Source organism: Protopterus annectens, chromosome 4.part0 (assembly GCF_019279795.1).
Source record: "Protopterus annectens isolate FY-2018-M chromosome 4.part0, PAN1.0, whole genome shotgun sequence".
Lineage (NCBI taxonomy): Eukaryota > Metazoa > Chordata > Ceratodontiformes > Protopteridae > Protopterus > Protopterus annectens.
Genome location: NC_056733.1, coordinates 1,901,785,159 through 1,901,799,755, shown reverse-complemented (window position 1 = coordinate 1,901,799,755; position 14,597 = coordinate 1,901,785,159). Strand labels below are relative to the sequence as shown.

General features: G+C 40.7%; 1 protein-coding gene across 1 annotated transcript in view; it reads right to left on the bottom strand.

Annotated features, from left to right (window-relative positions):
• Positions 1–14,597, bottom strand: part of CTNNA1 (catenin alpha 1) — a gene marked incomplete in the record, with an annotated part of 2,307,982 nt that overhangs the window by 557,092 nt on the left and 1,736,293 nt on the right. Inside the window, 1 exon segment of the mRNA XM_044069565.1 lies at positions 626–736. Within this exon segment, the coding sequence (XP_043925500.1) occupies positions 626–736 (111 nt within the window).

Below are 14,597 nucleotides of genomic sequence, written 5' to 3'. Positions count from 1 at the left end.
GGACTCACTCATGTTGGGGGGGGGGGGCTGTAAACCCAAGCCATAAACAGCGACTTGGCAGGCTTTGTTTTGATGTTAAAAATGAATAATTACCTGTAGAATAATGAATTTGTACATTGTGTGGGTAGGTTTTATCTCTTAAAGGAGCAGGCAGTGTTGCTATTCCTTGTGTTTTGATGTACTCTAGTAATGCTATACCTGGAAGGGGAGGTTGTCTGCTACTTGTAACAGTGTCCTTTTCTGCAAAATTGGACATGTACAGTGATATACAGCTGTGCAGCAAGAGAACCTTGTTGCATATGCTTCTGTAGAGCACTTGAAAACGCATCATAACAGTGACAGAATGATTGTCCATATCATTACACTCATGATGTCACTTGATGCTAGCTCTGGGTTGGGATGATACTATATTATGTCTGCCCCAGTCTGGCTTTCAGTAGTGTTGCCTCTTGTAAATCTACTGTTGGACATTTCAATTCCTGACGTACAGCATTCTTACAAAGGTAGAAAGTCAGTTCTTCATCATACTCCGTTATCCCACTGGCTAAACAAAAAAAAAGAGCTACAATTACTGAATCTTTCAGAATAAAACAAAAAACAAAATTACACCCAAAAAATAACTTACCCTTGCACTTTGTCCTGCAATGAGCTGATCATCTTCTGTTTGCACACTTGTTCTGCTTCGGACATCAAAGTCTTCAGTCTCAAAATCTGAATCATCCAACTCATCTGGAGTCTAAGAAAGATGATAAAAAAAAAAAAAAATCAAGTAAAGAGCAGCAGACATTAAACTTAACACAGAAATACACAACAGTGCCAATTGAGAGACTAAAACGCAGGCATGTAAACAAACTTTTATGAAGTATAGATATGGGAATAAACTCACCATAACAGATGATGTTTAAGCAGCCAATCAATGATCACCTGCCATTGAGGACTCCAGCATCTCCTATCCAACATAACCATATACAGCCAGTATACATCGACAAACTAATTACAACACAGGACTTTGGTCTCTTCATGTATTTACAGTAATCCCTTCAACTACATTTTAATTCTAAAAGCAAAACAAAACAGTTCCAAATCCTCCTCCTCGAAAGAGAGAGACATACTCCAAGTCATTCCTTTTATAGGTTTTACTGAGATAAGCCCTTTAGTCCTTGTAGACTTACTCAGATCCAGTTCTTGCAGATGAACGAATATCCCAAAAGTTTTTCAATCATGGCTCATAACAGAGATTGGACAATATGAAGCTAGATGCACATCATCTTTTCCTTGTTTACAGTGATTGAAGCTATTGCATGTTTCCATGTCTCATCCCCCCAATCTTCTAGCATCTACTTAAATAATATGACCCAGGCTTCTATTAACATTTTGCCCTCTGTCTAAATTTTACTTGTGATGCACCATCATATCCTGATGACTTTCATGTATCAAAACAATTAATACATCTATTTGCGTGTGCAGAACAAGAAGCAACCAAATGTCTTCCAAAAAATCTTGTATTTCCATCCCACTCTATTTGTCCTACTTCCAGGTAAAGGACATGCAGAAATCCCTACAATCCAAGATTCACCCAGGTTTTAACTGTAGCTCACCTACGAATCTCTTCCTTTCAGAACCTCATGTTTTTTTTTTTTTTTTGTCTTAACTGTTGCATTTGCTATTTTACAGATCTGGGGGTGCTATCCAATTAGCCCACTTTTACAGTTGCTTTTTTAAACCATTCAACTTGCCAACATAATCAGTATCTTCCTAGGACTGATTAAAGGCTTAGTCACATTTTCAATTAGTTTACCTTTTAACAATCAATTTCTTCTATGGTTTACACCTGCAAACTTTGTACTACCCTATTTCCAGTGTCTCCTCATCTTCTTCACAGTTGCTCTTAAATTTTACTTTGAGAACATCCAGTTCAGTCACAGAACCATGTGGTTTTGTCACAAAGCTATCCTATAAGCTCAACAGCCGCTCCTCAAATAAGATTTAAAGGCTGGCAACTTCAAATAATGACATGGAAATAAACAGAGTCCCCCCCATCACACAGAGACCCGAGCAGCTAAAGCTGCATAATCAGAGACTGCTATGGGCACACATTTAAGTTGCTTGGTCACTGAGATTTACCTGACAGATGCAGATTTTGCCTACTAGTGACAAATGCTGACAGTTCCCCACAGTAAAAGGTAAATTCTGAAGGAGGGGGGTGGTAACTACTTCATATGCATTTAACAAACTAAGTATGCATTGCCGTGGGTTTGAGGTCTTGCACCATTTGCCAACTAATAAAATTAGTCTCCTCCAGCATATAAAACCCCTTGGTGAAAGTTAAAACCACATTGAAACTACATTTATCTGCTTTTCGTCTATTTTAATGCATCAAAATTGCTCTAGATGCTTCTTATAAAATTTTACTGTTTTTTTCCACAAAATGGCCAATACTGAGCCTGCTACATTAATGTGATATTGTTTTAGTGCTTTCTTATCCCCTTTCCAGAATCCATTTCCAATCCCCTTTAAATGTGCCATGCTAAACATAAGGAAATAATGCTGTCTTCCTATTCTGTTGAATACAATGGCAGCAGTAAGAGAAAATTTTCTGTAGCAGGAGTGCTTGCACTTTTTTTCTGAATGACCCATGTATGGGAGGGATGGCATAATGGTTAAGCTGTTTACCTTATAGTCACAAGGTGCAAGCTTCAATTCTCACAGGGGCTAGTTAGCTAGGCTTACTATGGCCCATAAGGGCAGTTAGCCTGATGCTTATCTATGATATACATTTCTCTTGTAGTGTATTTAAGATATTTCCAGCAGTAAAATCCAGTAAAAGAAATTTGCTAAATTGTAGGCTTTTTCTAAAGATTGACATTTTTAGTCCCTATAAGCAGTGGCAGACTCTTCCTCCACACTTTTCCTGAGGTGTCAAAGCTACCACTGCAATCCATGCGTTGTTAATCATTCTGCTACTCACCAGACTCTGCAGCAGTAGGAAGATTTTTTTTTGTGTTATCCTAAATGCTACTGAAATGTGCTTGCTGTTTTGATAAAAGGTACTTTATAAGCACAGTACAAAACAGTACAACTATCTGTTGCTGAATTTGTGTTGAGATTTTTTTTTTTTTAAACAGAGGCACAAAAGCCTTCATACATTACACATTTCCACTTCTGTTGCATCGCTACCCCTTGATTTGTTATAGTGCAGCACACTGATGCTTTGTCAAAACCATAGTCCTTGAACATGACAAATCAGTAGCTCTGTGTAAAGTAAGTACTTTTTATAAAACTGTTGCACTTACAGGATATATAGCTTACAGGTGACTCACTATACAAAAAATATGGTCAAATACTATGGTTGTCATCTTTTAGATGTCAAAATGATGGATACACTTCCTGAAACTTCAGACTGTGCAGGATAAAGTATACCATTGTCAAAAAAATATGTGCATCTTATTACCACAATAAAGACCCTGTGGTGTGAAATGCTGTTCGATTATACTACTATAACACATCAAGATGAATTAAATGTAAAATATCAAGATATTTACCATCCATCATGTCCCATCAGACAAGACCAAACTGCCAAAATCAAACTGATCTGCAGAACAGTGGTAAACCCATCAGTTAGGTGCACTGATGATCTCTCTCCCACTCTGCAATAAAGGTAGTGAGAGACAGTTTCACAATGCACTGCTCTTAGGACTGATTACCTATGTAAGTTTATGGGGAGTATTTGACAGGTAAAACTACATATTTCCCTGTGTCTGTGGAATGTCATGCAGGCAGTGACAAATTCCCTCTGCAAAAGTATATGAGAAGTTGAGCTTAAAACAAGCTGGGCTGGCTAACTTCCTTGCCTTGGAATCAAAGGAAAGGGACGTTTTATAAAGCACACATAGGTTTCTGATACTGAACACTAGAACCATACTTTAGAAGAAAAGAAGCATAAGGGTTTGAGTAAAACTGTAGGAATGAGTAGACTTTTTCCTTTAACGCCATGTCAGCCTTAAGTTCATATTACTCATTTCTAGAACGAACATGCACGTTACCCATCTTAATCCTATTACAAACCTTATATCTTGTCAGTACCCTCTTAAAATGCATAAAGTGCTCTTCTCTGGTAATTCTTCTTCTATGAGAAATGAGATCCCTCAAACTTAACAAAATTACTCCGCTGTGTCTCGCTCTATTAAATCTTGCATAGTACTGCCCTCTAAGAGCAATTGTTTAGATCAATTTAAGATTACTGGCATCCAAACATGTTTCTAGTTCTAACAAAAGTGTTTGCCAGGATCAGTTAAATCTCTAACGTTACAACTTTTTAAGCCAGTGACATTTTGGTAGGAACCTCTTTTTTTCCTAGTTGTTTGACATGTCTAGTGAGGTACATCCCAAAGGGGGCACTGTATTCCATAACTGGATGACATTCCTTTAGCAATGAAATGCACAATGTAAAAGCACTTTCTGATCACTGTCATTACATGATCAAAAAGGAGAGAATCATCAACCCAGGTTTCAAGGTCTAAGATTCTCATTTTTGGGTGGCATGCTGTATATGTTGTAAGGTGGTGGGAGGGGATGCTTACCAAATGTGACAATATTGTACTTTCTAGCATTTCATTTGACTAATTTTTAGTACACCATATATTTACAAGTGTAAGTTCTTGCTGAAGGGCTTAAGAGGGAGAACTCGTCTCCCCGTTTACTGTTGTCTACAAACATGGTTAGACACAAGTCTTGGTTCACAGTCTGGAAATCAATAAAGTAAATGCCAAACAAACGAGAGGTCTCAGCAATAAGCCCTGTGTGAAACTTGTCACCTTCATATACACACACTGATGAGGAACATGCTACCCTCACACTGTAGGCTCTGTCTTTTATCCAATTTGCTACCCAAGTTATCACGCAGGGAGCTATCTGTAATGCATTAAGCTAACTAATGCTAGTATGGAGGATAATGTCAAATGCCTTGGCCCAGTCAAGGTATGCCATGTGGATAGCATGACTACTTGTCAAGAGCCTGTGTTACTCTCTTGAAGTTAGACAGGACTTGCCATTGAGAAAGGCAAACCAGCTGTGGGTCTAGTCTGAGGAGGTTTATATATATATATATATATATATATATATATATATATATATATATATATATATAAGCATCTTCACTAAATTCAAAACATTTAAATAATGATACAAGTACAGACAGTTATAGAAAAAAAACATTGTACACATTTTTCTTAGTTTCGTGCATTAAACAAAAATTGGTCAAAGCCTGCCTTCTCCTGAATTTCATTCCTCCTCGTCGCGAAGATTTTTCTGCATGTATTTAATTCTCTACTTACACTGGCTAATGGAGTGGTGAAGGAGAGAGAGAATCATCTTATGCTGTCTTCCTTAATCTTTATCCACAGAGTAAATTTTACATCTCAGTTTAGTAATTTGGATTCTCCTGGCTCACTTATGCTCATCCTGTCAAGTCTTTGTCCCCTACTCAGGTCCATCCCTATCGGTAAGATATCCTGTCTCTATTCCTTTAGACTATCCTTATTGAAATTTTTACTTACTCCAGTTACTATCTAGTCCAGAGTTTGAATAATAAGCCTCTACTACAGAAGTAGTTCAAGATGTCTGCTTATGCCCTTCGTTTAACTCTTTTTTGTAGCGCACTAGTCTACTTGCTCAGATGTCTAGTCCTTTAATAACATACACTGCAATATCTGCATGTAATTTTCTGTGTCTGGCACTCCCAGCCCACTGTGTTCTCTTGATAGTACAATATTCTCCCAACTTATTCCAGGTTTATCCCCACCTCATAAAAAATATCCTCACACTAATTAGTCCAAAGTTTCCTTTCCTGTGTCCCAAAAAGCTTCCTGTAAACATAAGAGGTGAGAATCTGCATGCCAGTGTAACACCTGTACTCTGTTCTAAATCCAAATTTAGCATCCTCAAATTCTTTAGATCATTGTTTACCATTTCCCAAGTTAAATTAAGCGTTCTACTATTGGCTGCTTCATAGGTACTTAATCTAAGTCCTAAATATTTTATTTCCTCCTCTTCCCATCATTCTGGACAGGTTTTGCACTATAATTTCTCTGTATTTAACCCTATTGCTTTCACTGTGCCCCTGTATTTTATATGCGGAAAATTTACCAAATGTGTTCAGAAGCACTAGTAATATGAGGATGTCTCTTTTTGGATTACTCAAGAGTAATTATCATAACAACATACAGTGTCAGTTTCAGTTCAGCTGCTCCCCATTTATACCCCTGCTATAGCAGATTGCCTTATTTTTGGTGCCAAAGGTTTAAGATACAAAGCAAGTAACAAAGGTGAGAGTGGACACACTTGTGGAGTTCATCTGGAGATCTTGAATCCTTCTGAAAGTTTTACTTCTATTTTAACTTGTGCTGATGCACCAGCAGAATACTTGGTGTTCCTCTTACCTGCTCCCGAAAATCAAATATCTCTAATAACTCCACCAAATAATCCCAGTCAACTCTTATCAAATGCTTTTGCTACATCAAGTAAGTACACAACCAATGCCTTCTTATATTTTTGTGCAGCATGAACCAAGTTCTTCTAATGTTATCATAGGTGTTCCTGCCTTCTATAAAGCCAGACTGGGCCCCCCTCAATCAATTTTCTTTACCAACTTACCAGATCTCTGCTATTACAGCCATAAATATTTTATATACATTACTTAAATCATGATAGGTCTTACATGATGCTGCATTCAGATTATTCCCTTCTTTATTACTGCAATTATCCCCTTTTCTATGCATCTGGGAAATTCCCTCCTTTCCACTCTGTTAAATGTTTTCCCCAAAACTGTACTACCTCCTGTAAAGCTAATTCCCATACATTTATAGATAGGCCATCACTTCCTGGTGTTTTTCTCGTTTTCAGTCCCTTACTTGCTCGATCTCTCCTCTTTTAATTTCTTTTAAGTTAGCTGTTGTTCATCTTCCCTGTGGTTCATAAAATTATCTTGAGCTGTCCTACTCACTGTTTTATGCTACAAGACTAGCAGTGTTTCTTCCTCTACCATATGCTGTGATTATCTTTTCCTTATCTGAAATATTGCCTTCTTACTGTCTACTGCCTTAGCTTTTGGGTCAACATCCTTCCTGCACTGGGTGTCTGGTTGCTGTAGTTCTGTAAAGACTTTCCTATGCTCCCAGACTCTCATCTTCTAGTCTCCTCCCCCTCATTTGATATAACCATTTTCTTAATTGCAGTATTCTACACTTCTGCTTTTTCTTCCCTTTCTTTCTCATTTCTGCTTCAAATTTTGGGTTTTACCTCATATTGCATGTTGACCCATGTACGCTCATTAATCTCCAATTGCTAAACTCAAACATTCCAGCAACCATTCCTTAGACTTCGCATTAAACCAACCTACTTGAAATTTCCTGTGCCTGGATAAATACTCCCTTTTCCCTTCTTCAAAATTTACCATGTATTGGTGTATGGTCAGAGTATATTACTGACCCCCTACCCCTCAACTCCTTCACTATCCTAATTTGTTCTTTTAGTACACAATTATCTACTCTTGACTGTTGCCCCATGCTGGGGCGCTGCCCTCTCATTTACAATGGTCCACCTATCCATTATAGAGAATATTTTAACATGTTTACCATGTCTTTTTTGACTTTCATTCTGTTTCTTTCCTTTCCACTCTCTCACCTTTCATACCATTTAAATCATGTTCCAATCTCCTGCCATGATTAGAAGTCCATCCTGATATTGCAGAGTTTTCTGTAATAATGCTGTCACTACCTGACTTCCAGCCTATGGAGGTACATCAACCAGTATCAAAGTCAGCTGTGCTGCACCAACTCTACTTTTCCACAAGGTCAAGTGATCATCCACTTAACTGTTAATTCTGTCTCCATCAGAGTTTTCCTTGCAGCTACAACTCCTCCCTCATCCTGCACCAACACTACACAACCTCCTCTACCAAATTTTCAGTATTCCTCCTCTTCCATGTGTTTCCAGTAAATGTCACCGCTACCTCATTTCTCTTCAGCCACGTTAAAACTCTTCCTTGCAAAGTTTCCGGTGAGCTTTTTTTGAATGTGGAGTTCAAATCTGAGGGTGCCAAATTGTCACACCAAGCAGTTTTGTATGGGATACAATTTCTTTCTCTGCATTATGTGAGAAGATTCTGAAGGTGGATTTGTCCTTCAGATGTGCTTTGGGAGGAACAGTAGCAGTTTTGTTTTTGGGAGTTGAGTAATAACTGAGCATTGTGAAGCTAGTTTTCAACAGAGGTGAAGCTTCTTGTGCAATTTCAAGAAAGTGCACCAGTATGTCAGATGAGCATATTAGAACTGAATCATCAGCATATTGCTTGCCTGGAAGTATACAGGTCTAATGAAAATGTTAAAGAAAAGTGGACCAAAAATTGAGCCTTGAGGTACACCAATGGTAACAGGGAGGTAAGGGGGAAAAAAGTATATTGCCATCTAACTGTTTGCTGTCTATCCAGTAGCTTTTCAAACCACTGAAGTGAAGGAGGGAATAGGCTGAGATGGTGCAGTTGTTTGGAAGGAGTTTGCTACATGAGAAGATATCAAAGGCTTTTGATAGATCCAAAAATATGGAGAGAGAAGTTTTCTCCAGAGGCCCTTTTCTTTCCTTTTTTTTTAAAAAAAAAAAAAAACAAGGATAGTAGTGCAGTTGTACTATAGCCAGGGCAGAATCCATGTTGAGTACGGTCAAGAGCCTTTCTGAGAGAAGATGGTGAAGTCGCTGAGAGTGGATACATTTCTTGAGGATTTCTGAGACGGGAAATCAAGTACAGTTGTGTACACTTACCATAAATGTAGATGTTAGAGTATATTCGCTGTTGCAGTCATCACATTTGGGTTATCGGCTTGCAGTAGCCCTCAGTCGGCCTGATTAACAAAGTCTTGGGTCCTGCGTTGGTTGCAGTCTCTTCTTCCGTGATGTCAGGAGTATAAAACTTGCAGCCGACGTCATTACATCAGATTTTCTTGACCCAGATGTCAGGTGCCCCCCTAACGGGAAGCAATTAAATATACAAATATACAAGGATATATCTCTAACAAAAAAGCAAATACACCAAAAAGCTTTTAAGCATAGTAAAGGAAAGCAGAGATGTAGCCAAAAGAAGTCAGGGGGCTGGAGGGAGGGTAATCAGGACTGCAAGAGTGAATACACTCAAACATCTACATTTATGGTAAGTGCACACAACTGTACTATGTTCTTTGTGCTTCACTGTTGCAGTCATCACATTTGGGTAGATTCCTCAAGCTAAGGTTGGGAGGAGGAATTTAAATAGCATTAGGACCAGCTATATGGCCCTGCAAGACTGCAGTGGCAAAGCCAGCTCTGGATTTAGAGAAAATTGGCAAATAATGCTTGTTGAAAGTATGTACAGAACTCCAGGTAGCAGCTTCTAGGATGTCCCTGGTAGGGATGCCTCTGAGAAAGGCTGCAGAGGTAGATGCAAGCCTGGTGGAGTGGGGTCTGATCCCCTGTGGGATAGGTTTTCCATGGTGCTTATAGCAGAAATGAATGCAATGGCCTATCCATTTAGAAATGGTTTGCTTTGAAATAGCCTTCCCCTCTACCCCTGCAGAAAATGCCACCAGCAGTTGTTCAGATTCCCTTTGAGGTTTAGTCCTGTCCAAGTAGAATCTAAACTGTCTGTGTACATCTAAGGAGTGCAGTATCCGTTCCCCTTTGTTCTGTGGATTAGGAAAGCAGGTTGGCAAATGAATGGACTGATTAAGAGCAACACTGGATACCACCTTGGGCAAGAAGGATGGACTGGTTCTGAGGGACATCCTGTCCGCATGAAAGATGATGAAAGGCTCCACTACCTTAAGGGCCTGTAACTCAGATACCCTTTTTGCTTAAGTGATTGCTAAAGGGAAAGCTATTTTCCAAGAAAGAAATTTTAAATCTGCAGTAGCAGCTGGCTTGAAAAGAGGAAGAGTGAGTTTCTCCAAGACAAAGTTAAGGTCCCAGGCTGGGGTTGGAGCTCTCCTGGGTGGTCTTAAATTTTTGGCCCCTCTGAGGAACTGCTTGAGCAGTGGATGAGAGAAGAGGGGAGGTTCTGTGTTATAATGAGCTGAAATGGCTGAGGCGTGAATTTTGATGGAAAAAAAGACAGGCCCTTGTGAAGCATCTCAGTTAAGTATTGTAAAATTTGAGGTAAATTGGGCGCTGCTGCGCTCATTCCTTGAGATTGGTTCCAGGCACAGAATCTTTTCCACTTTTCAGCGTAAGATTTTCTAGACTAGGCCTCCTTGCCTCTAAAATTATATCCATCACTGGTTTACTGATGGATGGTAAAGGAGAGATTAGGTAATTAGCCAGGCTGCTAGGTTCAGTGTTGGAAGCGGAGGGTGCAGAATCGGTTTCTCCTGCTGAGACAACAGGGAAGGAGTCTGAGGCAGGTGCCATGGGGCCAGCTGTGACACTACACAAGAGGGGGTACCAGTGTTGGCGTGGCCAGTCTGGTGCAATCAGAATCGTCCTTGGTTTATTCGGTTTAATCTTTAGTAGTACTTTGGAGAGCAGGGGGGGGGGGGGGGCATAGACTGATCGTTTTTTCCAAATGAAGGCCAGAGCATCCACTTTCCAAGCTCGTTTGTGGGGAGTCCTTGTGCAAAATTTGTCCAAATGGTAGTTCTGGGGGAGGCAAACAGGTCTATATCTGGGATCCCCTCACTTGCGTGTCAACATGTTGAAAATCGTTGGTTCCAGTTTCCACTCATGTGGGTCCATGAGGTTTCTGCTTAGTCCGTCTGCCAGTGTATTTAATTTCCCTGGCAGGAACTGAGCTTGTAGATGCACCTGGTAACTCAAGGCTGTGTTCTAAAATAGCATGGCTAGTCTGCAGAGGGGATTAAGAATGTGTACCACCTTGCTTGTTTATGTACCACATATAACAGTGGTGTTGTCAGTCTTTACCATTAGTTGTCCTGGAAGAATGTGGCCCTTGAAGGTGGTCAGAGCATTCTGTACAGTTAACATTTCTTTTTGATTGATATGCAGGTGCATTTGACTTGGGTTCCATTTTCCCTGAATGCGCTTCCCTGCCAGGTGAGCCTCCCATGCATAGTCTGATGCGTCTGTTAGAGTTTGGACGGCAGGGGGTAGTGTGAATGGTAGTCCCTTTGTTTTGGTGGCAGGCCTCTGCCCACCACAGGAACTCTAGACATAGGCAAGGTATGATAGGAGTCATTTCTTCTAGATCCTGAGAATTTTGACACCATAGGCTTTTTAGATACCATTGTAGTTTCCTCATATGTAGTCTTGCATATGGAATTAGAAGAATGCAGGAGGCCATGAACCCCAAGGCTTGCAGTATTTGCCTTGCAGATGGCAGGGTTTCTGTGGCCACTTGTTTGAAGTAGGTTGTCAAATGAATTTGTTTCTCTGGCGTGAGGAAAGCTATCTGGGAAGTTGTATTCAAGCTTGCTCCCAAGAATATAATTTGTTGACAGGGTACCAGGTGAGATTTCTTTTCGTTTATGTTGTACCCCAGACAAGATGGCACTCTTTGTACAAAGGCCAGATGACTCAAAAGTATGTCCTGGCTTTCTGCCCGAATTAGACAATCATCCAGGTATGGGTATATTTGAATATTTCTTTGCCTGCAAAATGCAATAACTGGAGCTAGGCACTTTGTGAATATCCTGGGCGCAGTAGATAAGCCAAAGGGCAGTGCAGAGAACTGATAGTGCGTGTAGCCTGCTTTGAAGCATAGGTATCTTCTGCAAGATTCCCCGATTGGGATGTGCAGGTATGCTTCTTTTAAATCTAGTGTTGCCAACCAGGCATCTTTGCCTAGCATAGGAAGCAACTGGTGAAGAGTCAGCATCCTGAACTTTGAAATCACCAAAAAGGTGTTTAGAGTAGACAGGTCCAGGATAGGACGCCATGCATTGTCTTTTCTGGGTACCAGGAAAAGTCAGTGTCCCTTTTTCCTCTTCTGGTACCATGCTTAAGAGAGAAAGTATTTGCTTTTTGGCCTCTGCCCACTGATTTGGAGGTAGATCTGGCCACCCGCTTGCTGTTGGCAATGTGTGGAAGTGAAATCTGTATCCCTGGGACACTACATTTAAAATCCATTTGTCCTGGGTAATGAGTTCCCAGTTCTTTGCATGAAGAGCAACCTTTCCCCCCAAAGGGGCAGTCAGTTGATAAGTGCTTGGAAGTTTTAAAAAGAAGTCATTGAGACAGTTTACCATAGGGGGGAGTTTTATTACTCCCAGATTTGGAAGTGGAGGCCCCCCACTGCTTAGTCCTGTGCGTACCCTGGGACTGCAGCCTGCTAGCTCTACTGGATCTGGGTTTGGACTGAGGTCTGGAAGAGGCAGGAAAGGACCAATTCTTGGAAGGCCAATGCCTACTAAATCTTGGAGGTTGTACTTGTAAAAACAGTTTGCATAGATTTAGCTTTTTCTTCTATCTTAAGAACTTCTTCTGTCTTGTTGCCAAACAGGTGGTCCTGGTTTAGGGGAGCATCCAGTAATTTTGTTTTAACATGATCTGGTAGGGATTGCTCCTTAAGCCAAGCATGCCTTCTAAGTACAGACCCAGTTACAGCAACCCTGCGAGATGCCTCTAGAGAAGCAAAACCACATTGCAAAGCACGTTTTCCAACTTGTTCAGCTGAATGCAATAAATCCTGTAAATCCTTATTTTCAGCACAATCAGGAATCAACATCATTTTCTGTTTAAGCAATCCAATAATATGCTGCTGATACTGCAGTTTAAAGGCCCTAATGGCCAAAGTTGCATAAGTGTAATACCTTCTTACCCCATCTATCCAGCGCCCTGGAGTCTCTATCAGAGAGGGGGTAGGATTTTTTGGCAGTAGCAGCTTTAATGCCCTTGGGCCCCTGTGAAATGGTCTCTGGATCCGCAGTAAGATTTTTAAAAAGGAACTTGTGAGATTCAAGGACCCTGTAATATCCATCTGGTTTTCTGGGAGCAGGAGGTAGAGAGTCAGGGGCCAAGCTACATTCTGCAAATGCATCATCAACAATGTCTAGTACAGGAGGGTATGGCTAAAATCCTGTGCTGGAGCAGGAGTAAGAAATCCCTAAGCCTCTTTTTAGAATCAGGGAAATCCTGACTTTCCCAACGAAAATGTTCCCCGAGAGTATGCAAGGTTTCACACCAAAAGAGAAATCCGCTGGGGGGGCAGAGGGAAGAGAGTCCTCAGCATCAGAATCCTCATAGGTAGATAAGGGTAAATCCTGGTCATCAGAGGAAACAGAAAATTCAGAATCCTGGTCAGAAGTATCAAACAAACTCAGTCCTAGGTCTCTTAGGCTGGCTTCCCCTGATTAAAGTAATAAGGTCTTCAGCCATTCTTTGTTTTTTTAGGCATAGAGGCCCGGCCATGCGGTCTAGGCGTCAGTTTTCTAGGCATGGTTTGAGATTTAGGCCTTGAAGAAGATGGCATTGGTTTAATACTCAAGTCAGTAGGCCTGAATACACCCTCAGAAGCCAGTACCTGCACAGTGGGTTTGGACCCATCCAAGGTAGAGACATCCGCAGGTTCCACAGTTGAAGCATTTCGCTGCATACCGGACTCCAAATGGGTCTCAGTAGAGGCCTGCGAATCAGAAGTAGTACGTATCGGGCTGCAAAAACACCTCACTGAGTACTGGCGAACTGGCTTAGGAGAAGCGTCATCGGCAGCTTTGGACCTAGGTGGCCTGTCTGTCTTTATCTTTGCATTTTTTCGGAATATCGGTAGTTGAGTGGCTGACCGAAGACATATCAGGATAACTGAACCGAGCACCAAAATATTTAAAAGTGTAAATATACCGAAGATGGTTAGCTTGTGGTTTAAATAAAGGCACAAAACCGACAGCGAGGTACGTCGTGGTCAGGGCTTAGGCAAGTAATACAGTACGAATTAAAATCTTTATTAGGTATTTGCTTTCCATAAGTAATACAATTATTTACTTTTACTGACCTCTGTTAAGAGCAAGAAAAAGTTTCCCCAACGGGGCACTTAGCTTTTAGTTGAAGACTTTGGTTCTGAAACTTGAAAACGAAAATTTCAGGAGTCAGATGACCGACACTTGCAAACTGCTTCTGCTTCAGGCACCACACAGCAAGAAAGACTGATGTAATGACGTCAGCTGCATGTTTTATACCCCTGATGACCTGATATCACGAAAGAAGAGACAGCAACCGACGTTGGACCCAAGACTTTGTTAATCAGGCTGACTGAGAGCTACTGCAAGCAGATAACCCACATGTGATGACTGCAACAGTGAAACATGAAGAACATCTGCAGTAGGACAAAAGTTTGAGACTTCTGTAGAGTTTCCTCCCTTGTGCAGCACGATGACATATGATCTCTTCCAAACAGCTGGGACACAGATTCCTGTATGGATAGCTACTGGGTAAGATATGGCTTCCACTGCCACCTTGAGGTATTCCAGTGGGAGGTTTCAGCAGATGTTAAAGCAAGGTCTACATTTTTTTTTTTTTTTTTTTTTTTTACGGTAGATACGGTGACAGGTTTTAAGACAAAGTTGTTAGCATTTGTGTCCAAGGACTGCTGGGATTCATATTTTTTTTTAGATGATAATGTTGTA